Source organism: Melospiza melodia, chromosome 2 (assembly GCF_035770615.1).
Source record: "Melospiza melodia melodia isolate bMelMel2 chromosome 2, bMelMel2.pri, whole genome shotgun sequence".
NCBI lineage: Eukaryota > Metazoa > Chordata > Aves > Passeriformes > Passerellidae > Melospiza > Melospiza melodia.
Window position 1 is genome coordinate 65,131,833 of NC_086195.1, and position 27,215 is coordinate 65,159,047.

A 27,215-nucleotide genomic window follows, 5' to 3' on the forward strand; every position below is an offset into this window, starting at 1 on the left:
CCGAGCCCAGTAAACTGCAGCAAGGCAGTATTAAATTACCATGAATCAAAACTACAAGAGAAGCAAGTCCTAAATGTCTTTTGTGTTTCTTATCAGTAGTTAGATGTAAGCAGGTGTTATGTGGCTGGAAGCCTGTATGCTCACAGGCTTTGGAAGGCACCTTCTTTGTTTCACAGCCGTGGCTGCAGGGTCAGCAAAGACCAGCACTCCTCACTTGGCTGGAACAGGCAGAGCTGTCATAAACTGTCAGATGGTTCATTTTTTAGAGCCATGTAAAGTGTCCCTCAGTAATCTGATCATATGTTGTGTTCTTAGAATAACTCCCGCTGAGGTCTGCCATGGTCACCAGAACCTGCCAACAGTTGTGACTCCTCTGTCGAAACCGCGCATTGGGTTTCACGGAGCTCCAGCCAACATTCCAACCGTGGCACAGCACCTCTATCCTCCACAGAGCCTTCCCCTGGGAAGCATGGCACCAAAAAAAAAAAGCAGCCAAGAGATACTGCCTTACAGAATATTCTTTACCTCTCATTCTTAACAGATAAATTTCCAAGGGCAGCAATCTGGCTCCCATTCCATCTTACACTAAATTGCAAAATTCTGCATTGAATAGTTATGCAGGAAGGAATTGCTAAGAGCATTGAATAAGGAGGCTTTTGGATTCTCCATTTTACACCTGTGCACCTTTGAATATAACTGCAGAGAAGTGTCTTCCTGTAAAGAAGAGGGATAAACGAAGGGAATTCCCATCACCATAGAAAGCATTTTCCAGTCCTACCTCAAAGCTTCATGCTGACTGTTAGTAAAGGTGTATTAATTTTTCTGCCTCTTGTAAGCAGTATCTCTTTAGGACTTACATTTCCTCACACACCTGTTGCCAAAGAAAGTGAGATCAAAGAATTCAGTGATCAAAATCCTTTCAGTGGGAAATGGCATGGAAGCATCATGTTTCATGGAAATTGCATGTTTCTTGGCAGATTCAGTATCTTTCTGTACCCAAAGCAAACACTAACAACTACCTATAACTAGTTCTAGAGGAGAAGCAACTATCCAGCTGTATCCAGTGAAAGGTTTATCAAACCAAGGTCAAGAAAGCCATCTCAATTCTCATTTCAATCTCTTTGTGTCACTTAGTGATATCTCCTGGGACATGACCATCTCCTTGAACTTATTTAATTAACTGTTGGTTACAATCAGCATAAACATAATGAACTGTGTGCATCAGACAAATAAATCTAGACAAAAGAGGGAAGGTAAGGACACCTCATCTGTCCCCCAAATGTCAGTGTTTCTCTGTGCATACAAAGCAAAACCGACTGCCAACCAAGTCCTACCAGACAGACACTTTAGACCAAAGCAGTGTGGTTGCATGACCACACAGGACTAACTGCTACTGGGGTCTGCCCCATCCATAGCTCCCTCCACAGCCTTACTTCCCATCTCTCATTCCACTGTTTCCTCCTCCCAGCTATGCTAAATGTCTTCCTGGACATCAGCTCTGCCAGAAATGTGTCAGAAACCACATTTTTGTCTTTTTGATAGTTATCAAGATGCACAGACATCCAACTTCTACTAATATAATAAAGTTTTAATGCTACCTTTATTAAGACTTACTTTTCATCACAAACCATGTTTTTTCACCAGAGCCTTGGTGAGAAGATTTTGTTTGGTTTCTCTACTCAGGAGGCAATATTGGAACTTAATACACCACTATGACCATCACACTAATCAATTTCCCATGACCGTGGAAAACCATACTGCATTTTATGGCACTGACCCATCCTATGAAGACATCTTTGACCCCACCAGAGCAGAACTTTAGTGATCAATACTCAGGTTCAAGTTTCCATAGCAGAGTTACACACACCAATGAGTTTCATATTCAGCTGGAAGAAGAAAATTTCCTCACTCTGATAATTTATTCCCTGCTTGAATTTTCTCAGGATGAAACTTCCATACAAAGATTCTCTGAGCTCATTCACTCCATACAGTAAGGGGATTTTGAGATAAAGAATCAAAGAAGGATAGGCCAGTATTTTTGAAAAACATCAAAACAGCCAAAGCCTGAAAACACAACGTTGAAGTGATTAGCACCATCACAGTCAGCTCTTCCCCAAAATACCAATTTTCATCATTTGACAGTGCAAGTTCTGAGCTTCTTCCTCTTCTGAAATGAGAAATTCAAAGCTTTATTTGCTGGGCGGAATGTACCAGTCAAGCCCCTCACATGGCAGTCGGGTTATTCATCTGTCCAAGGTCATAAAACTCGGTTGTCTCATTTACTAATTGGTCTAAACACTGAAACCCTCTCTTGTGTAAAAGGCCTTCTGCTGGAAAGGTGTTTACCCCTCTCCTTTGCCACTACACACCCTAAATTCACAGCCAGAAACACAAACAATGCTACCACCATTTAGAAGCTGCTGTTTCTTGATGGTCAGCTTAAGATGCTTCACACAAGGTATATGGGTGGGGGATAACAATTATAGACCCTGCAGTTTTGGGGAAGCCTCTTACTGGTCCCAAACAAGAACTGGAGATAAATGAAAAGTCAGTCACCATGGGTGTAGTTCGAACAAAGTGAAGAGGTTTCCCTCTCCTTAGCTGTCAATCCTCCTCCTGCAACATTCCATCAACTCCTGTGTGCAGCTGTACCAACTAAATTGATGGGAAAAGGGGAGGGGGGCAGGGGAGGAAAGACTGACATGCACCACTGTAATTACCAAAAAGGAAAAAAATACGACTCCCCATCCTCACATGGATTTTGTTGGTTTTGATTTGTTTTTCCCCCCATCAGCCCGTTTTAAAATGGATTGGTGAACTAGTTCATTTTATGGTCACATTAACCACGGCAGTGGCACGGCAAAGAGACCGGAGGAAGAACTGGGGCAGAACCTCTTAAACCAGTTTTGCCACCAGAGAAACTGTAGCCTGGAACTGTACTCCACCTAACCCTCACACACAAACAGGCTGGTAAGAAAATGGGCAAGGCACTTCCTGTGCTTGCATCATTTGTCTAAAGGCTAAACAGCGTTAAACTGCCTTCTAATTACTGCCCCAAGGGCATGTGGAGTTATTCCTTGTAAAGGTCGGCATTTTCTAGGGTACAACAATGTACACAGGCAGAAGTCCCTCCCCATCAGCCTAATGGGAAGCTCCAGGCAATTCAGCTCTTCACCACACCTCAGTCTTTAATAGTGCTTTTCAGTGCATAAACAGAATGTCCTCATCAGCTGTATTTTCCCACATTATCGCCTCAGGCCACAGAAATGTAAGTTAATCCATCCAATAAGTGCTCTTCCATATATGCGTTAAGGGCTGCAAAAGGAGCAGAGCTGGGACTTGTTCTGGTACTTCCCATGGTTAAGACTGATAAGAACCCTACAGAAAGAGTTTAGATTCAGTTTGGCTGGGAAATCCCACAATTACACCAAAGCAGATGCATATAGTAACATGAGTCCTTCATATGCCAGGGAGTGTATCAGGTAACACCTGAAAGAGCCAGCAACAATCCTACACGGAAAGGCATGTCAAACCTACAGATTTCAGTCTCTTGGGACACCTGAGAATGACCTTATGGAGGCACTAAGACACTTTACTCACCAAGGCCCCGGTTCAGAGAAACTTGACTATTGAGGGTAGCACTGAAACACATCCTTAACTGTAACAGCGTTTTCCAGTTAACATCAGTCCAAATTCTACATTACAGACCTGAACATCTGCTAAATTCTTCTTTAGATCAATAAGTGTCTGCTGTTTCGGTATCTTCTAATAACTGTGAGTCATCTGAAAGCAATTCTCAGTGATGTTGCCCTAAGGGATAGCAAAAACTTGAACCTTTCTACTGATTTTGTGGTCAGCTGCCCCTGCCAGCAGCAAGAGTACAGAGTTTCTGGCAGATTTCTGCCCCACGTGCTCATCTTGTGCATGTTTCCAGATGACAGCCTGATCAAGCCTGGTCAAGCCCAGATGAATGCTGATCAAGCACTCAAAGCTTCAGCTACAACAGAAACTAGAGCTAAAAGGAGTCTGTGAGATCTGTGCAGCCACTTGCTGCACGACCATGCAGTTCTCAGGGCAGCTGCTCTGGTCTGGCTCAGTCCTGTGAGGAACCACGACTGCTTTACTTGGCAAGGAGAACAAAAGAACACTGAGACTGTTCTTGCATTATATAAATAAATGAATACTGATTTTTTAAAGTGGAATGGCTGCCACCACTCAACTTCTGTTCATGGCATCTTGATTTACAGTGCATCCATTGCTTGTGATCACTTTAAGCCATTAACATATAGAATCAGCAGAAACAAATGCCTGGACACTCCTGAAAAATGTGGTTGCCTTTCCCCTTCCCTCCCTCTCACCAGGACTGTTCCACGGGTGATTTCAACTCTAATCTGGCAGAAATCTGTCCAGCTCATTTTGCCAACCTAGTTTGCTATCAGTTTAGCAATCTAAAATGCATCCACAAGGAGTCTACTAGAAACTGGTGTTTGCCTAAAGAACAGGAGCACAAAACTGGAAGCAGAGCAGGGGAGCAAGGAAGCAAGACTAGCAACTCCCTCTTTCCTTCTGCTGTGAACTGTAAGGTCATCTCACCATTTCTGAAGGAAATATAATCTTGGTCTCAACACAACAGTTCTACACCATCCCAACATTATCAAGGATAGTTGTTAAAGATGTCACACTCTGTAACAGATGAAAAGAGAATGTGAACAGAAAAATCTAGCAGAAAAACAGATTAAATAATTGCATAGTCACCCAGGGACTGGTCTGGGTAATAGCTGAATTCTGCCAAGATCATGAAAATTCCTTACAATGGCTTGTGATATTCCCTGTTCCTTCCCACCCTGCTCGCTTTCTTCTAATACCACCACAATTCTGTTCCAGATTCTTTAAGTACCTGTTCCCTGGCTGAGTTTACAGTGTAAGTCTGATAGAAACCTGGGCAACCATGATTCAGGCCGGAGAGCAGGAACATGAGGACGACAAAACTATTTAAGCTGCAGAGATACCTAAAAATGCACATGGATCCAGAAGGGAATTTGCACAAATCTAGGTGCTTCAACTACCTTATATATGAAAACTTCTGTATCTAGATTTGTCAAATCACTTTCCCACAACTTTAGCCATAAAGGATCAGACTAAAAATGAATATCACAAGTACAGCTGGCTTTGCCTCTGAGCCCAGGAGCAGATGAAATGACTTTTGAAGGTCTTTTCCAGCACCATTTTCTATCATTCTATAACCAAAGCTGATGATGCCGTGTTTATATGCAGGAAGGCTCCTAATCCCCAGTCAGGGTTGAAAGCAGCACTGAACTGAGTGCCACACGTGCTGTGTGTTTCCCTGCAACACTGCCATGCTTAGAAACCTGCCTGAGTCTGCAGCCCTTGCAGTCAGCAGCTTGGGCACTGCTATTGGGTTACCTCAGCAAGCATTGGTTACACTCCAGCCCACAGACTCCTGGAAAAGCGTTTGCAACTATTGTACAAATCAAACCCAAGAGGAAAGAGGAGTGATTCTAAAGGCATTTTACATGAAAAGTGTCATTTCCTGTTCAAGAAGCAGAGACAGAGCAAGAGTCTGGCTGTTTATGTGCATGGAGTGAGACTGAGAACGTGAAGGAGTACCCAGAAGAAGGAGGGTCACAAGTTCGAGGTGACAGCAATGAGCAACAGCTGCTGGCTGTGCACCCTCCAGCAGCAGGTGTACCCAGGCCCCAGAGGTTTCAGTCAGCCCTGCCAGTGACCAACAGATTTACAGGACCATCTGTCTGGGCACAAACTGCACACAGCCTTCCCAGCTTTGCTGCCCAGATCTTCACCACACACAGACAATACAGGGCTTGTTATGGATTAGCTAATGAGCAACTGTTTAGACCAATAGACAGCCCTAGTTCTCCTGTGCTCATTATCTGGATCCTACATGAATGAGAACACTGCTTGTTCTTTTGGCTGTAAAACTGGCTTTTTCTGAACAAGCAGCTTCCCTTCACTTGGGGTGCTAGAAAATGGAAAGGTAATGTTGTTTCACACTGGTTTTGTTTAAGGAATGCCTCTGAAAGAGACTTTAAAAGAAAGCTCACTTGATAGGTTTTTCATACTTGCACTGAAGAGTTCCTTCTTTCCTAGGCCAGGTGTCCACACAATCTGCATATTGACATTATCAGCCCCGTCCATGTATATGCACACCCTTTCTTGAGAAATGCTGTCATCCTTCTCTAGTCAATGTGTGGCTAATTGACAGAAGACAAACTCTGAGAAAGCACTCCTGGAATTTACCTAGAAGTCTGCTCTTTTTGTTTCAGACCTAAGGAAGGGCTCCTGCGTCAATCACTTAAATAAACATGCTCATGTCACAAAACCACAGGTAGTATGAATCACAATACTAACAATTGACAAAAAAATGCAGACATTTGCAGAGTAAAGCCACCTAATGCCCACTGTTCTCTTGTTTCCTGTGTAAAACCACAGCACTTCCCATCTGGAATCCTCCTCTTATTCACAGATACACATGTGCACATGCAGACACACCATTCTCTGGGAGTGGTTCTACAAATACAATCCTTAATAGTTTTGTCTGATACAATTTTAAAAGCCCCAAACAACAGCACTCCTACTGTAGCCTTTCATAGGAGAGAGATCCCTCAGCACTGAACACCATGCTGTCCTGGAGCCTTTGCTGATATCCATCCTATATTCTTCTTTCTCCCCCATTAATCCTAGTCATGCTCACATGTTCCACATAAAATCCCTCTCCCTCCTAAATGTTAACACCCTTCAAATATTTTTAGACTGTTATTATGTGTCCCCCCACCCTCCACCTTTCAGTCATCACTTAGCCAAGCTATGTATATTTAGCTACTTTAATCTTTCCTCCTAAATCAGTCCCTTCAACCCCCAGAGCTCAATGTTAAGTCTGGTATGCTTGCTCTTCTCAGAACTCACTCCATGTTTTTGAGATCTTTCTGGTAACGTGTTTGCAGAATCCTGTGCAGAAGATAGCTTTACATGCACTTGATTTAAAGAGAGAAGACACCCAAGTCACTGGGCACTATTAATTTTCATTTTCCATGTTGGGTTTTTGTTCCCAGATTTTAAATTCTATCTGAATTTTTAAAGTATTAATGAATATTTGGTTCATTGAAAAGAGTAAGAGCAATAATTGGTTAATTAATAAAAGTAATAGCAATAATTAACTATTTGGTTAAGACCAAAGTAAAACCAAAGTAGGAGCAATAATTAATATTTTGGTTAATTAATAAGAGTAAGTAAGAGCAAATTAGCAATTGATAGTATTGAAGCCAATTGTGAAAAAAGGAAGTGGGTTTTAAAACGTAAAAGAACACTAAGGCTTTTTAAAACTAAACTTTTCAGAAGATCACTGGAAATGTGTAAAGTTATCCAAAAGAAGAGCAGAAGTAAAACAATAACATGCAATGAGGGAAAAGGATGAAAAATGAAATATAAACAGTCTCTAAGTTAAAAGGAAGGTGAGTAGATACACCTACAAAACAAAAATCTGGCCTACTAAATTATAAATCAGTTAAACTGTATGTGTTATCTACAATGCAAAAAAAAAAAAACCCACAAAAACCCCCAACAAACAAACAAACGCCTTTCTGACAATATACCACTACAAATCAACTCTTAGAGAATTAGAGAAAAATATTTTTAGATTTTTCTAAATTAGAGAAGAATCTTAGAGAATTTTAGATTTTTCTACATTAGAGAAGAATCTTAGAGAATTACAAAAAATTTGAAATTTAAAAATTAAAAAGTCAGAGGAAGAACCAAAAGGGTTAATGCAATATTGCCAATGAAGTCACTTAAATGTGATTAAAACTCTGTGGCTGAAGACATATGCAATGGGGAAAATGTAGTACTACACAGCTCACTTGGTTTTTAAGCCTGACAGATAAATATGGGACTACAAAGCTGCTAAAAAAATCAAAAGGGACAGGAAAAATTTGTGCCCTTTATTAAACCAACAAAATGAAGCCCCCACAAAAGGAGTCATGATAATTTTGATAATATGTAGTACTCAATAAGATTGCTACTATATTTATATTCAGTACTAAGCATGTTGAGGAAAGATGCCACAGCCAGTACTATTAACTGCAAGAATATTCCTGGTGGGTTGGTATTTCAAAAGTGGCAAATTTCTCAATACTTAAGAAATGCTTGGAATTAATGCAAAAATACTTCTTTTCATGTTTGCATGGAGAAAACACCAGTTAAACTGACATACAGCTTAACACAAAGAACCATAAACCTGGCTTACAAAGGAGACGGAAGGAAAAGCATGAGAAACTCCAGCAGAAGTTTAACCCACTGCCAATGTCTCCAGAAGTCTGGCTTCGTCTAGTTGACAACAAAGAACCAGAGCCACACAAAAGCAAAGTTGAAAGATGACTGAGTGAAACAAAACCTCATTATTAAGCAACTCCAGAAACATTACACCTACCACCAGAGGGGAGGGCAAAGTCTGCATCCTAACCAATTGTCCACTAATCCAAGTTTTGTCTGTCTTGTAGTGTTTAAAATACGAGATTCCTTTTTTCTTCCAAAATCATGGGATAAAGGGCAGTTCTGGAGTTCACTAGGTCATAATAATGGAAGGGACAGGAGCTTCAGAAGTATCTCTCTGAGGAATATCACAGCTGAAATAGAAATTTAGCAATTACCTGGAACATTCAGTCAACTGAGCACCTTCTCAGCATGTTTTAATAGATTTGACTGAAACATCACCAGGTAAGATGCTAAACTATAATACAGGAGGAAAGCATTTGAAGACTCTTACCTTGTAGGTTTCCATATTTTAAATAACAACCATGCTCCTCCCTCCTCTGAAGAAGTGTTTGAGCCAGGACAGGAGTGTAAGTTTTATGCTTCTTTGGATTTATGCGTTTGCTTGTCAGTTCTTCTTTGAGTGACTCTTTGAGGTTGGAGAGAACATTAAATGATAACTTATCCCTTTGAGATAAAGGCATTGTCCTGCAAATTTACCTAATCATTTCAGAATAGGGGTGGGAGGGACATCTGTGACCTGGCAGCTTTTAGCATCAGACTGACCTTTCATCCCATCTTAAGTCACGTTGTAAAAGCAAGACTTCGTGGTCCACTGCCTGCTCCAAGTTTTAACTAGTAACACGGTTGACTGTCCTGCTTCTATCTCTCAGCCTCTAAGCTTTGGACATCTCTAAGTATTTCCTATCAGCAGTTCACAAACAGATGGCACCAGCCTGGGAGATGGATGACTGCCCCCAGCTGTCTGCCCCTCCCTGCTCAGCACAGGAATGGCTGAGCTGTTTGAAAAGCAGCTGCCAAGCTACTGACTCCTTCAGAACAGCCATCCAACAAACTGCCACCAATTCTAGACCCTCTTGCAAAAAAGTGCCTTAAGCCAGGTGTTCCTGCGGTGCAAGGGAGCACTGGACAGCTAAGATAATCAGTAGGTTTTTTCCAAGATCTTATTGTCTCTTTTGTAATGTCAAAAAAGGTTTGCAAGTTACCATTTCTTATTTCTCTGCTCTCAGTAATGTTGGGAGACCTGGTCTATTCAACATCTCCATGAATATCTCACAAAGTTACTAAGCTTTTTCACTCTACTCTCTCTACATCAGTACTGAAGATGCCAGGAGACACCCAACACCTAATTCTGTGACAGCTTATTTAGTACAAATGCTACAGGTATGATTTCTCCCATGGAAAAACATTATTGGAAAACATAAATTACATACTTGTAATGCTGTACCCCCACGGTGTTCTAGCAGGCAGGACTCCTAAAATTATTCTGCAAGACCTTAGTGGTACCAGAAGTCACCAGAGCAGTAAGTGCCCCACACTCAACACAACGACTTGGAGAAAGGACAGCATTCCATATCACAGGAGACAGCTGCTTGTGCCTTAAGCAGGTGTCCAGCAAAGCCTGCTGGAAAGGGCTGGCACCCAGAGAGGGCTGTGCCATGAGCTTACTCAGTCAGGAAGCTGCCTCCATGCAGGAGTGGAACATGTCTAGTATGGAAAAAGATAATGAAAGGAAAGTCAGCAAAGGAATCAGGACACAGATTATCAGTGTACAGAGAAGAGCTTGGCTGACTTTGGAGTGAAGAGGGAATGGTGCTCACTCTGCAATCAGCAGTGCTGCCTAAAGAGCTGTAAACAAGCCAACTTTGAAGAGGCACGGCAACATGAGCATGAGGCCTGTGTAGAGGCTGAAACACAACTTTCTGTACAAATTTAAATGCATTTAAGCAAAACAGCACAAATTCTTCATATTACCTCAGTACACTTCAGCTAAAAGCCGCCAACTTTGAACTGACAACAGGCTGCTTCACAAAAGATTAAGGCATATAAACTGCACATAGAAGAAATTCTGAGACCTGGAACATCTTGCCCATAACCACACGAGCCACTCTGCAGTGAGAAACAGTTAAATGGTTCCAGTTTTTTCAGGGGAAAGGGGCATAAAGAGCTCTCTGTAACACCTCACCCCTTGGTTCAGAGGGCTCTGTGCAAGTCAGTCACAGGGTGGATAAATAACCATCCCTTCAGAGGCAGGGCCAGCTCCACAGCGAGCCTGCCCTGTTCCACAAGCTGGCTTGTGAGCACTGGAGATGAAATCAGGGACTATATTTATTCTCCCTGCCCGGTCATATCTTTCTATAGATCCCAGACAGGGCCCCACTTCCTTGGCCTGGATCCTGGAGACGAGTAAGCAAAGGAGGGCATAAATCAGTGCCTGGGTTCTGTCAGGAGCACGCTGAACCAACCATCCACACCAGGAACAGGTGCACTGAAGGCAAGCAGGGACACTGTCCCATTTGGAATAGGGGGGAGGGCTTGCAGAAAAGCTCTTCATTTCTTCTCCCTGAGCCTGCCCTAAACCTTTCACCCTGCAAGAAGGTTATTTACCTTCTGCAGTTCACCAGTCCAGTCAACTAGGTGTGTTCCACTTAACACCAATCCATGCTAAGTCAGGCCCAGCCAAGTGTCACTGGCTTCTGTATCCCTTTGTGCTTCACTTTTGCTCTCATTTCTTTTTTGTCTTTCACTCTCTGCTCTGACACATTCACTCCAAAGCTGAAATACTTCAGGGGCAAAATGTTTAGTAAATTAATGCACTCTTAAAACACAACTGTAATTTTTCACCAGTAATTTTAAAAGTCACCAATCATGAAAAGCAGTGCAGACATAGAGCAACAAGAGCCATGTCACTAGTTCATGCTTAATAACCATGGGGTGGATTCTCAGGTAATATTTTAGTCTGAGTAACATTTTAAGCAAGCATTGGTCCCTAAAGAAGCAGTCTTACTTTGAGCTCAGTCATGGTTGCTCATTCCCAATCTCACCATCCTTTCTCTAAATACCAGCACAAGATGCTGAGCAGTATCGAAATGAAAGTTCACATCTTTTCTCCTTTCTGGCCATGTTAGTTTTAGACGGAATTAGTTCCCCAGCTGCTTCCATAGCACAACCATACAAACGCCTGCACCAGCTCAGAGCAGGAATTGATGTCTGCCTAATCTGGCCCCAGATTAGCCTCAGGGTGACCAGCCTTACCCAACCCCGATTGCTCTTCCCGGGTACAATGATGTGTTGTACCCAGTAAAACCATCCACTGCAGATAAGGCCATGTAAACAAGACCCCACCCACGCTCCCGCAGTCAGAGCAATCCATTCCCTTGCTCGGGGAACAATGGCCTGATGGGCGGACAGAAACCTGCAGAATTACTTGTGAAGTGCCCCGTAGGAAGCTCCAGGGCATGCACGGAGCATCCGTGATGGGGCCTGTGAAGACGGGCAGATTCCAATGTATGGGGGGGGAAAAAAAAGCAAGCACCGACTGGGTAGAAAGAGACCTGTCTTCCATAAGATCCTTGCTAGAGTTTGGAGAAACTGTCCACCTTGAGACTTAAAACCAAATACTGGGTATTTAACCTTTGCTTTGCATTTTAGTCACAGAATTACCAGGTGGATTCTTGCAATTCTCAGCTAGAGAATCCAGGCCAAACCAGCTTTTGGTTAACAAAAATCAAAAGAAATTTTAACTGTCGAAAAGGTCAAAAAAAAAAAAAACAATTCAAAAGCATGTCTGCCACATATAAAATTGACTTCTGCTGCAGCTGCAAGCCAGAGCCTCTCTGTACTCAGGGCTGGGTATCTAGTTAGCTAGATGAGAAGAACCCACAGGTGAAAGATACTTGTGCCAGAGTTATGAGACAGCAAATTGCAATGAAAAGCAGTACACAGAACCTTCCACCCTTAACATCTGAAAAGTGTAGGTAGTTAAAGTGTAGGTGTTTGCACAGCAGCAGAGCCATTTAGGGCTTCAGGAGCTGAGCTTCTTTCCTGTAGCACCAGACACGCAGACCATTACCTGTTCTTACCTCCAACAAGAGCAGCAAAGAAGAGATGCCGTAAAAGATAGGCTTTGTCACACCATGAAGCCATATATTTATATATAAAGATTAGTTCAGTAGCATGCTCAGCTCTGAGATCTACCTTATGGATAGTCCCGTGAAAAAGATACCTATAACGCTTTCTGCTTCATCAATGTCACACCCATTTTCCTAAATAAGACTCCAGGCAACCAACGGCACCAGCCTGGGAACACGTGAGAGAAGGGAATTCTCAGAGCATCATTTGGAGCAGGGGCAGGCTGTGTGGAGCGTTGTGCTGTGACCTGTCTCTCTCTCTCTCTCCTTACCATACATCTTGCCTTCGTCGGACAGGATGATCTTGCGGCGGCCGCATGGCGGGTAGATGGCTAGCGCTTCCTGGAAGCTCTGCTCGATGTCCGGGCTCCACACGCCCTCGGCGTCATTGTCGATGGGTTTGTCCAAGGCCTCGCTGCCCCCCGAGTCGTTGCTCCCCTCAGGGGAGGTGGGAGAACTCCACTCGTTGGAGGTAATGGTGCCAGCTAGAAACTCCAAGGTGCCACGCGGAGGAGCAGACTCAGAACCTGCAAGGGCAAGCACATCCCACCGGGCAGTTAGAAACCCTCCGAGGAGATTCTAAAGCAAAAAAAGCTGAAAAAAATCTCAGTTAGGAGGGGTTTACTTCAAGTTTATCTTAAACGATAACTGAACCACATGTTGGGTTTTTATTTGTGTTGAGATGAAAACATTTTCTACAAATCCTTCTGCTCCAATTTCTCTTCGGTTCATTACCTCTGTCACTTCCCAGTTCTCCTCAGGAGTCTTCTTGTGTCTTTATCTCCTTTATTTCTTTCTCCCTGCACTGTCATTGTCCATGTCACTGTTATTTAACTTTCCAAAGCACACATAGAGGGATTCAGCCTGTGTGAAACACTACAGCAGTGATGAATTATCCAGTCATCACTGAGCACTGGGATTGAAATTTTCTTAGATACTGTTTCACTGGATCAGAGTTAGTAGTTGGTGTCACTTCTAACGCTGACATTTCTTCTCAAGGATCAGCTGTGCTTTTAAAAAGCCATTCCTGGACAGTTTAATGCAGTGCCTTCCAAACCCCATATCCTGGCAGGAGCAGAAGGCACCATGAGTACAGGGATTACAGCACCAGTTGCAGGTCAAGAACCAAGGTGCTTAGCCTGTTGTTACTGCTCATCCTCAGAACGACTTTGGGCAAATTCCTTCAAGTTTCCTCTGCCTCTCTGCCCCCTCATCACTTTCTAGTCTCAAGCTATTAGATTTGCCACTGGGCAGGAGCAGAATTTGGTTTCTCATTGAACCTAAGCAGGCAGCTGCTATCTCTTGAAAACTACAATAAATTATACTCTACTTGTAAATGCCTACAGGAGAGGCTGAAGCCTTTGAGTGGAGCTGCTGAAACACTCATTGAGAAATTTACTTCAGACCACACAGACACTTGCAGTCAACCAGGCAGGAGATAAATGGCTTCTAAAGACACAGATAATTCTTCTGCCTTAATCCCAAAGCTGTTTGTTTATCATTTTAATAGCTTTGTTATCTGGGCTACAAAGAATGTTCACAAACCAACATTTGAGAATCCAGCCAGAGTTCAAAACTTCCCTCCCTCTTCCCTCTCTCACTGAGCTAGGTAGCAAGAAAATGAGAATAAGGACTGCTTTTCCAAAAGCAGCAGAATCAACAAACCTGCACTGAACATGAGTAAGAAGAGAAGTCTGACATGGCAACTCTCTAGCTCAGAAATATCACAGTGAAAATGTAAACGGGAACAGAGTAGAAATTTGGGTGTTGTATTTGTCAAAAACTAGTCATTAAAAAAAATATACATGCAGTAGTTGATATAGGGGAAAAACAGTCCATTCATTCAAGCTCAGAACTTCAAAAATTCAGGGCTCATAGCTCCAGAAACTTTTCTGACAAACATTTTTCAAGTCTTTCTTTAGTTTCTTACCTCTTTGGATTTTGTGTTTTTTAAATCTTCTCCAAGACCATAATCACCAGATTTTTTTTTAATAAAAGCTGAAATTCTTGCAGCACTTTAACATTTCAAAACCTGAAATTGTAAAGATTTGGCAACACTGGCTCTCAGAAGGTTTTGCTGCTCCTTAATGACTTTAGACAGCAGCAAATACATATTTTGCATCTCCAAAAGCTAAGGAAATAAGACAATACTGTGCCTTTGACTAATTTCAATACAGACAATATAAATTAGACAAATAATTAGACACAGTGTGCTATGCAGCATTTTAACAAATGGTGCACAAAGACATTTAGAAAACCCAGTATATGACTTATTTCCTGTGAGAGTATTTGAAACACACAAATCACTGGAATGGTCTACCACAGCCCACCCATTCATTTCAGCACCTACATGAGATTATTTCAACCCTCTTGATCCATTTAATGAACTTGGAAAGAAATAATACAATGGGAGGTGAGAGGGGCAGAGAGGGGAACACACTCTTGGCCTTTTACCACTGGGACAGACATCCCAGCACACTGTGAATGGCACCAAGGTCAGCAGTGTGACTTAAGAGACCCTAAAATGAAGGGTAACAGTTTCTTCCCTCCCCAAACATTCCCCCTGTCACTGACAGATGCTAATAAAAAAATTACATGGGTATTTAAGAGATTGTCCTGCTGGGGAATCCGTGTAGAGGAGTAAGCTTTCCACAGGGAGACACTGACAGGGAAAGAGAAGTTCCCTGCTCCAAATCTTCCTTTTGTATTTCCCCAAGCACCCCTAGTCCCTGGAGGCTCTGCAGACCCTCCACAGTTAACACACACATCAAAATATCCACAAACACAAGGCCCAGGCTGGTTGTAACTTGTGGTGACAGGCTGAAAAACAGAGGGTTCAGAACGAAACCCAAGGTGTGACAGCAAGTGCATTCATCAAATCACCTGCACTGGGAGCTGTAAATCTCACAGGAGCCAGCAGGTTTCACACCAAGTGAAAACATCTCCAGCTGCTCAACTACAAGGCTCCCAAAGCCACAGTCACTGGAAGCTGCAGGTCTGCTGTCAGGCCAAATCCCCCAGCAATGCACACAGGCAAAGTCATCTCCTAGGGGATGAAGGACCATCATGACCATAAAAAGCATCTGCTTTGAATCCAGTTATTTTCATCTCCTTAGTGTCCATGCTGACACAGGGGAATACCTAGCAGATGATTTCATCGTGGCACACTCTTAAGTTGAAACTCAATAAATATCTGAAGCATATCTCTGAAGCATAACTCTCCTCCCCCCATCACACACCCTGATCATTTCATATTTTACAAGGCTTGGCATCTGCACTAAGAGTTTTTGGTGACACAGGAAACTTTGGGTCCATTCTAATCCAAGCTTCAGAATAACTGGAGGAGAAAACATGTCCTATTCAGTGCAGTGTAAACTCTCCAGACTCTGTTCTCCAAACCTTAAAGAAAAGTTGCACTGACTTGACTTGAGCAGATGTCATTAGTACCTTAAGAGAAATCCACAAAGCCAGAGACAGAATACGTGAACTTTCTCTCACATTAGTGTAAATCAAGGGAGATGTGGAACATAATAGCAGTGACAGAAGAAATTATGTAAGTCTTGAAGTGATCAGACAATTTTTTTTAATGCTTATTACTTTTCCTGCTTTGCCCAGCAATGTTAGTTTAATCTCAAGTTACAGCAGGTCAGCAAGAACCAAAGTGTGCTATTGTGGTCAATTCCAGCTTTTCTGCACCTTGGGTCCTGATTCTGCTTACCCTTCTTGGTACTAAAGCTATCCCTGACGGATGATGAAAAATGGGGACCCATACAGATTCTAAAATCAAGGATGTTTGGCCATCTCCAGCTAAAACCTCTGTAATTACTCAGATTACAAAGCACACTAGCAAAACTTTTACTTTGATTTGATAACTTCTGAAGAAATTCCATTGACTGAAATGGCCATGGAAGTCCTTATAACTCTGTGCCTCTGGATCACTAAGATGCCAAAGGCTTAAAAGGCCTGCAAAGTTGTCTTAAATAATGTTACTTAACTAGTAAGGCCCATGTGCAGTCCCAGGCAATGCTCTGTGCCAGCAGCAATAGCAGTAATTCAGGGAGCTCTGGCTGAGTGCTATCTGATCTCCTGGTCTCTGCTTTGGCTCAACACTTCCAAGCCTTCTGTTTCCTGCACTGTTGATCTGAACTCGGTGGCCAAGATGACCACTCATTAAAGTAAGCAAAGCAAACTAAAAAAGAAGCTGGGGGTTAAACCCTGTGCTAAATGACTTTATTAGGATGGCAAACTGGAAAACTGGCAGTGGAATTGCTTCCCACTGAATGAGCAATCAGGTAAAAACCAGAGGATTTTTCAGAAACATGAGAATGCTGAATGTCTTATTTATAAGAAAAGTTTCTATAATATTCATTAATAACATCTTTAACAAAATACAAATGTTTCAGTTAGCATCTACTTTCCATTTGCTTCTGCCTTCTATTTAATAGTAACTACATGCATACAGCCTGGTAACTTTAATGGTGATTTGTATTACCAAATGTTCTAATATTACTAAATATTTTAGTACTTGTTAAATTTTTTAAGGTTCTGCCTGTGCAAGAGTTTGTAATCACAAAGCTCTCTTCTGATGTGGAGAGAGTTTGATTCTGAAAGCACTAAACAGACATCCTAAACATGCTCAGACAATTCCTTTCCCATCTGAATTCCCTCACCAGGCACAGTTCTGAGGAACAGAGTAGTCAGAGGATGTTGTCCCGTGTTCGTAAGTGCAAGTTTTGCCAGAGGTCACAGGGCTTGGTGTTTTTTCTCTTGGGATTCCTTTAGCCTGAACTTATGCCCCACTCCTTGCCTTTTGTACTTCTGCGGTCGTACCTTACAGTTTTCTTTATCTTGATCTCATTCTTATTTTACCCAGAGATGATTACGTATCTTTCTTTGTGGGGTCCAGCCATGGGTTCTCCCCCAGGTTCCAAGACATAAGGCCCCTCAGAGCACATCCACCTCCTCACCACAGTATCTCTATCTTCCTTTCTTATGTTTCCCTCTGTCCAAATACTATTTCTTACTCACTCTTGCTCCCTGTTTTTCTTTCTGCCATGGTCATTTCTTATTGAGTCGCTCACAAAGCAAAACCATGGAGAAAACACAAAAATCTTTCAGCTCCAGCAGCTTTGGTTGAAGTGTTCCAATTCTGATAATTTTAACACTAACCCTCTTTCCTTTCACACGTGGTATCTCATTGAGATTCAGAGATCCTGCAGGGCTAGACAGCTGCCAAGAGCCCTTCAGCAAGGTCTTATTGACAGGGAGCACATCTTTAAACAGACTCCACAGTCTGACACATCTGCTTTCTAATATTAATCCCTCAGTCATTACTGTTGGTAACAGCTCCCTCTTAAGTGTTTGTGGCAGCTGCTCAACACAAAATCATACTTTCCTGTGGATCTGAAAAATTGCAGCCAGCTGCCTCCAGTTGTTCAGTTTTCTTAGAGCTGCTCTGTTCAAGAGGCTCCCCCCAGCCCACGGCCACCCCCTGTCCCTGCTGGAATGGAGCACAGCACAGCAGGCAGAGGGTCCCCATTGAGTCACTCACCCCTGCCAGGCAGGGGCCCCTGCCAGCACAGCCCTGTGCAGTCCCACAGGCGGTTCCACTCCTGCTGCAGAGCTGGCTCCTGCTGCTGCTGCTTCACCCAGAGCATCCCTGCAGCCTCGGCCTCATCCACTGGAACTGCGGGCTGTGCCGCCAGGGATTGCTTCACCTTACAGGTGCTCCTGGGTGCCATTGAAATGCAAACAAACCCCAACAATTCCCGTATTCGCCATTCGGTGTAACGTGAGCCAAACACTCCTGCTATAGAGGATTCCAACCACATTTTCATATCTGATCAGCAGTCGGAAATTTTGCAAAAAAAAAAAAAAAAAATCAGTTCAGCCATAACAGATGGTATCCTGCTTCTCAAACTATAAAGTTTATTTTATATATATATATATATATATATATATAAAACAATAAGAAAACCTGGAAACAGGAGCAACCAGCCACTTAGTCCCATCCAGAACACCTAGCGAAAGAACTTACACAATGCAGCGACACAAGGAGATTCGGGTTTAGGGAAGCAACAGTCTGAAATACTAAGAAACCTATTACTCAAGGTAATAGATGGAAGGTAGCAGTCAAACTTACCAGAGGAAGAAGACTGGGAAATTCTATGGGACACTACAAGAATAGCTTAGTTCCTCTGAAAGAGAAAAATTAGTGCAATCAGTAGATGAGTAGCTCCCAGATGGTGCAACTCAAGGACTGCAGGAAAAACACACTGGAAAGGGAAAAGGTAGGGAAAGCAAGTATTTAACGATAAATAAGACTGGTGAAGGTTTGCAGACAAAAGAGGAAAAAAATAATGGATATGTTTATAGGGTCTCTACAGAAAAAAATTAAGAATGCAACTGAAGCAAGACCACTGAACCGTTCCTAGGAAGGTAACAGCACTTTTACAGCACCAGACAGCAACGAGTTCCTCAGGCTCCTTAGGAGCTGCACTCCCATCATTACAGCAACCTGGAGACAGTGCAGATGGGTGGGTGCAGTTCACTGGGCCTCTTGAGGGCTTCACTCAAACACTCCAGAACAGCTTAGCCAGGGGCTGAGCCTGGCTGTCATCTCACTTTTTGCCTCAGGCCTCCTGCAATCCTGAGTAATGCCGGCTATTCCCTGTGAATAGCCCTATCCACCCAGGACAGCAGAGTAGTGCTGCATAAACCCATGAATAAAACCAGTTAAGATAAGTGCTACTGGCTGCAGAGGAGGTAAAGGCTCTTAGCAAGCAGCAGTGCCAGGCAAGGAGGAAAGAACTGAGATTTGCCTCTCTGTATTGGGCAAGGTAATAAACTCATTACATCCACAGGCTGCACGGTGAGATTTTTGTCTCTGTCTCAACACTGAGTAAGACTGGTTTACAAAGGAACAAGCACTACTCGCCTCAGATCATATCCAACAGGAGGCTGGGCTCCAGCTGAATGCATGTCACACTGCCTAACAAAAAATCAAGCTCGGTTTGTTTGCTGCACCGAAACTGCCTGCAGCAGCTGCTGTTCAAAAGGCACCTGACTTCCCGAGCAAAGCAAAACAACTCTGAAATTATTGCAGCAGCTAGCTCTGGCTGAAACAGAGAGAGGATGTAGTGTCCAGCAGAGTGATATAAATCAAAGCAAGGAGAGAGGAGGATTTCTATCAGTGCAGCCCTGGATAATGCAGTCAAACAGGATGTGATGAGATAAGGCTGTGTGTGGCCTTGCACACCATCCAATCAGTTACATTTGAGATAAAGGAAACAGAGCACAGAGCCTTGCTGCCCCAAGGAGGGGAGGAAAAACCCCACAACCCAAGAGCAAAACCCAAAGGCCAGCTCTGATCCCACAGTGAGGATGTGGCCAGCTCAGGGGTCGGTCCCGAGCCATGGGCAGCTCCTGCCCAGCTCCCACGTACAGGCCGCATCACAAGGCCACGGGCCTGGGACTGACAGAGTGACTACGGGCGATTCATGCCTCAGCTGGGAGAGAAAAACCAGCCAGCAAGGGCAGCCGAGATTGACACTGCCAGGTTGTGCTGGGACAGAGCCACGCGCTGGGCTGGCCCCAGCTCCCAAAGGAACAGAGGAATTCCTGGGGAGTCACTGTTATCTCCCATGTGGGAACTGTTCCCAGAGCTCCCATTCTCCCTGACTTTCCAAGACATGTGGCATGTGTTTCACAGCTTCCCAAAGAGATGAAGGTTGTGGCAGGGTGAAAATGGTTAGCCACCCTGGTGCTAGCAGCAGCAGCCCCAGGAGTCATTCTCCCTGGAGCTGGTTAGAAAGCAAGGAACCAGGAGGGAGTCAAATAATCAACATCCCTTCACAGAAGCATTGGTAGTGTCAGCTAACACAGGAAAATTGGAACTGTCCCTTTAGGTACAGGCAAGTGTAGATATTGACTGACTAAAATGAAATGAGAATGACCAAGCCAAGCTAGAGACAAAAAGAAATCAAGCTCAGCATCTTCCCAAAGAGTATTATTCACTTAATCATTAAAGGATAGGGAACTTTCAATAGCAACTCAAAAAAACCTTGCTCCTAAACTTGCAGAAGCTCAGTTCTTCTGAAAATCTCACCAATGGGCTCAAAAGCCCTCACTTTACCTATGGAAAAAAATAGAGGATGAAGATGTAAGTGAACCACCCAATAGAAAAATCAGAATAAGGGTAAAATCTAGACAAGAACTTCAAGGCAAGAAAATGTTAACTTTAAAAGTGATTTGCAATTGCAAGTGGTAACTTCAGAGGGGTTCATGTCTAGAAATAGAGGATATTATAAGGGTTTGCTGACAAGTAACACTAAGCTGAGACTCATAATGCCCACCTCATGATATCAAAACCAAATTCTTATTTCCTAATCCTGCCTCTTGTTCATGACATTTTTCAATCTCTTCTCTAGGGCTCAAAGATAGATGCTCCAGCAAAGCCTCACAACTGTGACACACCTAGCTCCCCATGACACTAATGGCAGAACTGAACACGAGCTCAGACAAGAGACAGATATTTGCAAATTTCATCCAATGCAGTGAAAATGTTTAGCTCCAAAACCCTAGTCAGACTCCAAGAAAAGAAATAGCTGAACCTGGGCTATGAGACTTCCAAGAGAATGGGCAGACAGTGATGACACAACCCACGAATGCAGTCAAATTTCCCTTTCTGTGGTGCTTGCAGGTGGTCTGTGTTGTGGGCATGGCCTGTCTGGTCAGGACTAAGCCCTCTACTAAAGGCTCAAGACAAATGCAAATCACTAACAGGCAGAACAGGTATATAAAGTGGGACCAAGGCTCAGTGCTCTTTCGAGTTTCCCTCCTTCAGTCAACCAATTACACGTGTGCTTTGATTTTAGTAGAAGTCAGGCATGAGCTCAAAGGGGTTTGATGCTTGTTGTAAGGCAATGCCTAAGCAAAGAGCAGCCACAATGTGACACCTCCATCAAATGAATGAAGCCTACCCATGGGGTATCCAGACACCACCCCAGCTCAGTTTTGGGGTACACACCCCATCTGCATCATGCAGCAGATCAGCATTCACTGCTTACACATTCAGTTCTCAAGGCTGACACTGTGAAAGCCAATGTTTCTGTAAAACAGTGTGAAATTTCCTAGCTAACACACACCAGACACTTCTGCCAGATTCCACTGCTCCTACCAGTTTGATACATGACACAGTAAAGCCATCCTCAACTCAGACCAGTGTAATTTGGAGTTCAGAACTCTTTCCTCTCTCTAAATGTGGCATAAACCTGCAATCATCTCCAACCTGCTGAACACAGAACGATTTCACAGAAAGCAAATTAAAATAATGAGAATCTGTAATTACAACCCCAAACCTCAAGCAGGAATCAGTTAAAAAATAATAATTAAAAAAAGAAATGTCAAAAACTGAAAAACAAACTTGTCCTCAGATATTACAGGAAAGTATGAACCTTCTGATTTATCTCTTTGCCCTTCCAGACCCTTCTTGCCAGGAAGGTCAACAGGTTATATACCTTCTGCTGGATTAATCTACAGGAGAACAAGGGCAGCTAGCCAAGCAAAACTAGATTCTTAAAGGGACACAGCCAACCACAGACTCTGCTCCAGTTTTTAAAGCATGTCCTTACAAATAAAACCTGTGACCAAAAGCAGTGGAAAAAGGTGCTGATGCTCTGTTTTTCAGTTTGCATACTGGATGGATAGAAGCAGAGATTTACATGTTCTACCTGCAGTTATTCTCTTCTGATTACATAAATACTCCACAAACTAGTGGAGGCAGAGAAATAAATATATTTTTATTAATTTCATAAAGACAATTCAAAGAGCAGTGAGTGTGCTTGGACATAATCTCCTTACACAAACCTCTCTTTTACACCTTGTTTTCCCCCTTAAACTGACAAGATTTTCAAACCAAAAGATCTGCCTAAGTCCTGCTAGTCTGGTACAAATGAGCTTTATTTCAATGAGCTTACAGAGATGTACGATCAGGTAAAATGAACTTAGGACACATTAATAAATCCTCCCTTTCCATTTCAGCATACACCTGCTCCACATTCTCTTGACATTTCCTCTTTAGTTCAAGCAGTCCAGGTTACAAGAGATTACACTCTGCCTGGACATCTGTCATTAATGGTTACCATACTGCTGGAAGGGAGGCACTCTGAGGGCTACACTGATTTGTTTTCTCTTTGGCAATAGCAGAGCAGATGTTCTGAAGGCTTGCACCCAGGCTCTGAAAGCCACTGGCACTCATGTCTCAGAAATACAGGAGGGTAAAACACCTACCCTTTGGCAATCACATTCTAACCAAGGTAAGAACAAGGTAATTATAAACCTACAAGAGAACAGAAAAACAGAGCCAGTGACTCAGCCAGTAGCACCAGGAACTGGAAAACCTGCCCCTCCCTAGCAGGAAAACGTCTAATTCATATGGTGTTAAAAACAAAGGGGAGTGACTGCATCATCTCCAGAAAAAGGAGGACCCAAGGGGCAGGAACAATAAAACCAAAAACCTACCAAACCCTCCCCCCATCCCCAAAAAACCCCAAGAACTCAAAACACCACCACCTACCCTTAAAAAACTCTTTCTAATAATCTAGTCTCAGATCTTGTAATGAGCTCCATACATGCCAACCCATGGCTTTTTTACAAGGCTGTACAAAGGAACATGCTGGGCATTTACCTAGTTGGCAGAAGTTGCAAATATATGAACATCCGTTACTGTAAATCCTAATAAACCTGATTGCTCCTCAAAGGAAGATAGAAATGCTGTGAAGGTAAAGAATGAAAAGAACACAGTGACCAAAGCAATAAGTTTAGATTTAAAAGAGCATTTGTTACTCTCCACAGAAATCACAGCAAAAAATTACTTCAGATTGGCTTGGAGAGCACTGATCATATTGCTAGAAAATTGAATAATGGCTTCAAAACTATGCATAATTGTATATATGATATATGAGAGACAAACAGAACCAACAGATACAGAGGGCATCTACTGGGATGCTGCAGGCATCTTTGCTAGTCCAGTTGTCTTTGACATCTTAATTAAAGATCTAAGGTTGACTCAAAGTAATGTTAAAGAAACTTGCAAGTGATACAGAATGAAGTTTACAAGCACCAGTGGGTAGAAACAATTCAAAGGGTGTTAGCGTAAAAAAGAAAACAAAAGAAGCAAGGGAGACAAATAGGACTATGTTGGAAAAGTAATGCAAAGAAAACCCAGAGATAAAATCAAGGAAAAAGCCCGGCCAGAAGCAGGAGCTAAAGACAAGCAAGAGTGAGAATGCTGAACAAATGAGAGAATTGTCTGCAAAGCAAATGCTTCTGCAAAATGACCAATGTGACTTTAATCTGCCTGGGCTCAGATATCACTTCAGGCAAGGAAGAGAGATGAATCACTCCAACTCCTGGAATATTGGATCTCATTCTGACAAAGAAACACAGATAAACTGAAGAAAGTGTAGAGTATAAAACACCCCCGATAATTAGACCTAGAAATTTGAAAAATATTATTATTATACCCTCATTAGTAGCTTGTAAGAACTTAGGAGATGTAAATGCAGAGAGAAATAATAACCAATCATTTCAGAGAAATACACACCAAGGCAAAAACTGCTGCAGTAGAGTAAGAAAACTTTTCTGATGTACACGGGGTGATTGAAAACTTGCCCCAGAAAACTTTTACATGCCATGGGGGAGTGGGAGGGAAGAACCAAACTAAACCCCAAGCCCAACAAATGAACAAAACACAAACATGAGCTATGGACAAAGTATAAGAGATCTTTAAAAAGACGTAATACTAAATTTTACATTTTTAAGATAAGTCATGGTCAGATAAAACAGAAAACTGTATTGCTCTCACAGGAGCTACTGTAAACATGGTCCAAAGAACTACTTATGGTAGGGAAAAATGGCAATGTTGTTAAGAAAATGTCCCCATTCTTCTCCCACCCTTCCCCTCCGAGTCACAGCACCTCCTTCTCCAGACACACCAGCACATGACCATATGATTAACTTGACTGGAGAACAGACAGATGTGGCTGAAAACCAACTTGTAAAAATGATAAAACTTGCTAAGAGCGTTACTTTTCCTCTGGATCAGTCCCGGGGCAGCGAACAGCAGTGCTAGTGTCCCTGCCCGTGACAAAGCACAGAGATGTGACAAGTAAGGAAATGGGCACTTTGAGGCCCTGGGGACACCTCCACAGCAGTGCCAGCAGAAACCTTTGTGGATCCACCCCTTGGCTTCCACTGGGATGGAACCAAGAGCTGAAAGATACAGAAAAGGACACGTAACACCAAGGAAGGAAAGCTGTGAATAAGCATGCAAACAGAGTTCAAAGCTGTAACTCTGGGAAACAATACTTTTCAGCAACCCTCTCAAAACTCTACTTACTCTGCTTGAATTCTGTGAAACTACTACCTGAGTAAGAAAACCAACAGCAACTGTGATTTCATGCAAGCCACAGACAAGATACTGTGACACGAAGCCCTTTTTCTCTTTTAAGCTTGGCAGAACTATTTTCATACCATTTTCCCACAGATGTTCTTCAATACAGCAACATTGAAATGCTTATCACAATAATAACCTTCAAAACCATTGGTAGCATTAATTTAAATATCAAAAATAGTGCAGGATCCAAGACAGCAGAGAAATTCCTAGTAACCATTCTCACGAACATTTATTTGCTTCCAGGATCCACCTCCAAGAAGACACAAACAATGAGCTGATAGCCCGGTTTAGAGATTGATAAATCGGTTGAATGCTCAAGTTTGAGGGAGCCATTCCCACTGGGATTTAGGAAAACCTGAAAAGGCGACTGCACCCACTGCAATACAACCTGAAAATGTGATTGGCTGTCCTTCACTCTGCCAACCCGAATTCCAGAGAAAACCAGAGTCCCTTAGCATCCAGCAGCCCTAATAAATAAATCCCTCTGTATTCACTACAGGGCGATCCCAGGCTCATCTCTGTAATGAGAACAAGCTATCGAAACCAAGAGGCTTTAATTGCACAGGTGAGAGTAGAGCAGCATCAGCCCAGCCCCAGCACTTGCTGTGTCCCCACTGTGCTCTCCCCTTGTTCTGCTCCTCTCGCTCCTCCCCGTTACTCTCTGCCCCGTCCTGCTGCCCACTTCCTTCTGCGGGAGAACAATAAAACCTCTCACATCCACCCAGACAGATGGACAGACAGGTGAACCAATGCCCGGCTCACCCTGCACACAGACACCGCCATCAGGTCCTGGCAAAGCCGACCTGTCCCCAGCAACAGGAAAAGTGAAAAATAAATCCAATCCCTAAATCTCCTTTCCTCCTGTCCAGCCCGCTGCACTTCACAAGTATTTTGCATCGCTTATTTGTAGAGGAGTCACAGAACCCAACTCTTAAGGTTAGAAAGTAACATGAGTGTAACTCCAGGTTAAACAAAAACAAAGTTGTAATTAGTTGTGGTTAGTTCTGAGTTTTTCTTTGTTTTTGTTAGGGTTTTTATTTAACATATGTGATCGTTCACTATAAAGTACTTCACAGAAGTCCGTAAAACATGTGGAGTTACACTTCTTCCCTCTTCTGCAAAAAAAGCCTCATCTTTAGCTTCTCATGCAAGAAACTGTTTAAACGGAATTATCTGCACAAGATAAAAGATTACTCCGGAAAGGTTTTTGTTTGGGTTTTTTTGTCTGTGCTCGGTTTGTTTGGGGTTTCTTTAATCCTTTCCTGTGGCATGCCACCAAAACTCAACTCTAACTTCAGAATAAATGAACTGGGAAAACATCCCCCCATCTTTTGGTAAATGCCCTACAGCAACCTACGTACTTCACACAGAGAAGCTTCATTATGATTTTTTTTTGTTCTATTTTTCCCCCCGAAATCATCGTCCGTAATTTACATTAAAATTTACTACATTAAGTACTGCTCCTCCTTTCCACCCTCCCCAAGCGCATTTCTACGAGCCATACAGAAACCGCTATTTCTCCCCCCCTTCCCATCATCGCTGCAGTTTCCAGCGACCGAGTTCCCGAAGTGGCAGCGCCGGCAGCCCCTTCCCGGCGGGGGAAGCCGGGAGGCTCCATTGAGGATGTTCCCATCGCTTCCTTTGTACGCCTGAGCCTCGCCTGTCGCACACGAGCGGCTCCGCACCCTCCCTTCCAGCCCAGAGCCATCGTGGAACGGCGTGTCCCGACCTGAGCGAGGCAAGAGCGGCTGCTGTTCCGCAGGGGCAGCGGGGACCGGCTTCAAATCCTCCTTCAGCTCCAGGACTTTCTGCCGAGAGAGCACCGAGCGCTGTTAGTGCGCGCCTGCCCCTCGCTCCCCACCTCCGAGCCCGCAGGGGTGGGAGCGGGGGCTGGGACGGGGGAGCGGGCGGGTCACCCTCCCGCTCGGCATCGTCGCCGCCGCCAAGGCGCGCAGAAAAAAAGTTGGCGAGGAGCGGCTCCGGGGTGGGCCCGCGGGGCTCCCCCTCGCCGGTCCCGCGGCGGCGGGGAGAGGCGAACAATGCCGGGCCGGGCGGGTGGCCGGGAGGGGATGGGATGGAATGGGATGGGAGCGGGGGGGCAGCCGCGCCGGCGGGAGCGGAGGCACAAAGCGCACACTCACCTGAGGAGCGCGGCGCGGCCGGCGGGACGGCGAGCCCGGGCGGCGGCGGGCGGGGGGGCGGCCGGGCAGGAGTTTGGGAGGAAAAGGGAGGGTTTTTATTTCCCCTGGAGTTTGAAAGGAGGAAGTGAGGAATGCGAGGAATGAGAGTTGGTATGAAATGAAGGCGGCCGAGGGAGGGAG

The 27,215-nt window shown here is 43.6% G+C and overlaps 1 protein-coding gene across 3 annotated transcripts in view; it reads right to left on the reverse strand.

Annotated features, from left to right (window-relative positions):
* Positions 1–26,791, reverse strand: part of TEAD4 (TEA domain transcription factor 4) — a 49,458-nt gene extending 22,667 nt beyond the window's left edge. The window contains exons 1-3 of one of the 3 annotated variants that reach the window (XM_063148618.1): positions 26,624–26,791; positions 18,580–18,634; positions 12,710–12,964 (exon numbers count right to left, since the gene is read on the reverse strand). In XM_063148618.1, coding sequence (XP_063004688.1) covers positions 12,710–12,716 — 7 coding nt within the window. In that variant the 5' untranslated portion in view covers positions 12,717–12,964; positions 18,580–18,634; positions 26,624–26,791. The remainder of the gene's footprint in view (positions 1–12,709; positions 12,965–18,579; positions 18,635–26,623) is intronic. The other 2 variants (XM_063148617.1, XM_063148619.1) reach the window with 2 other exon arrangements.
* Positions 26,792–27,215: the final 424 nt, after the last annotated feature.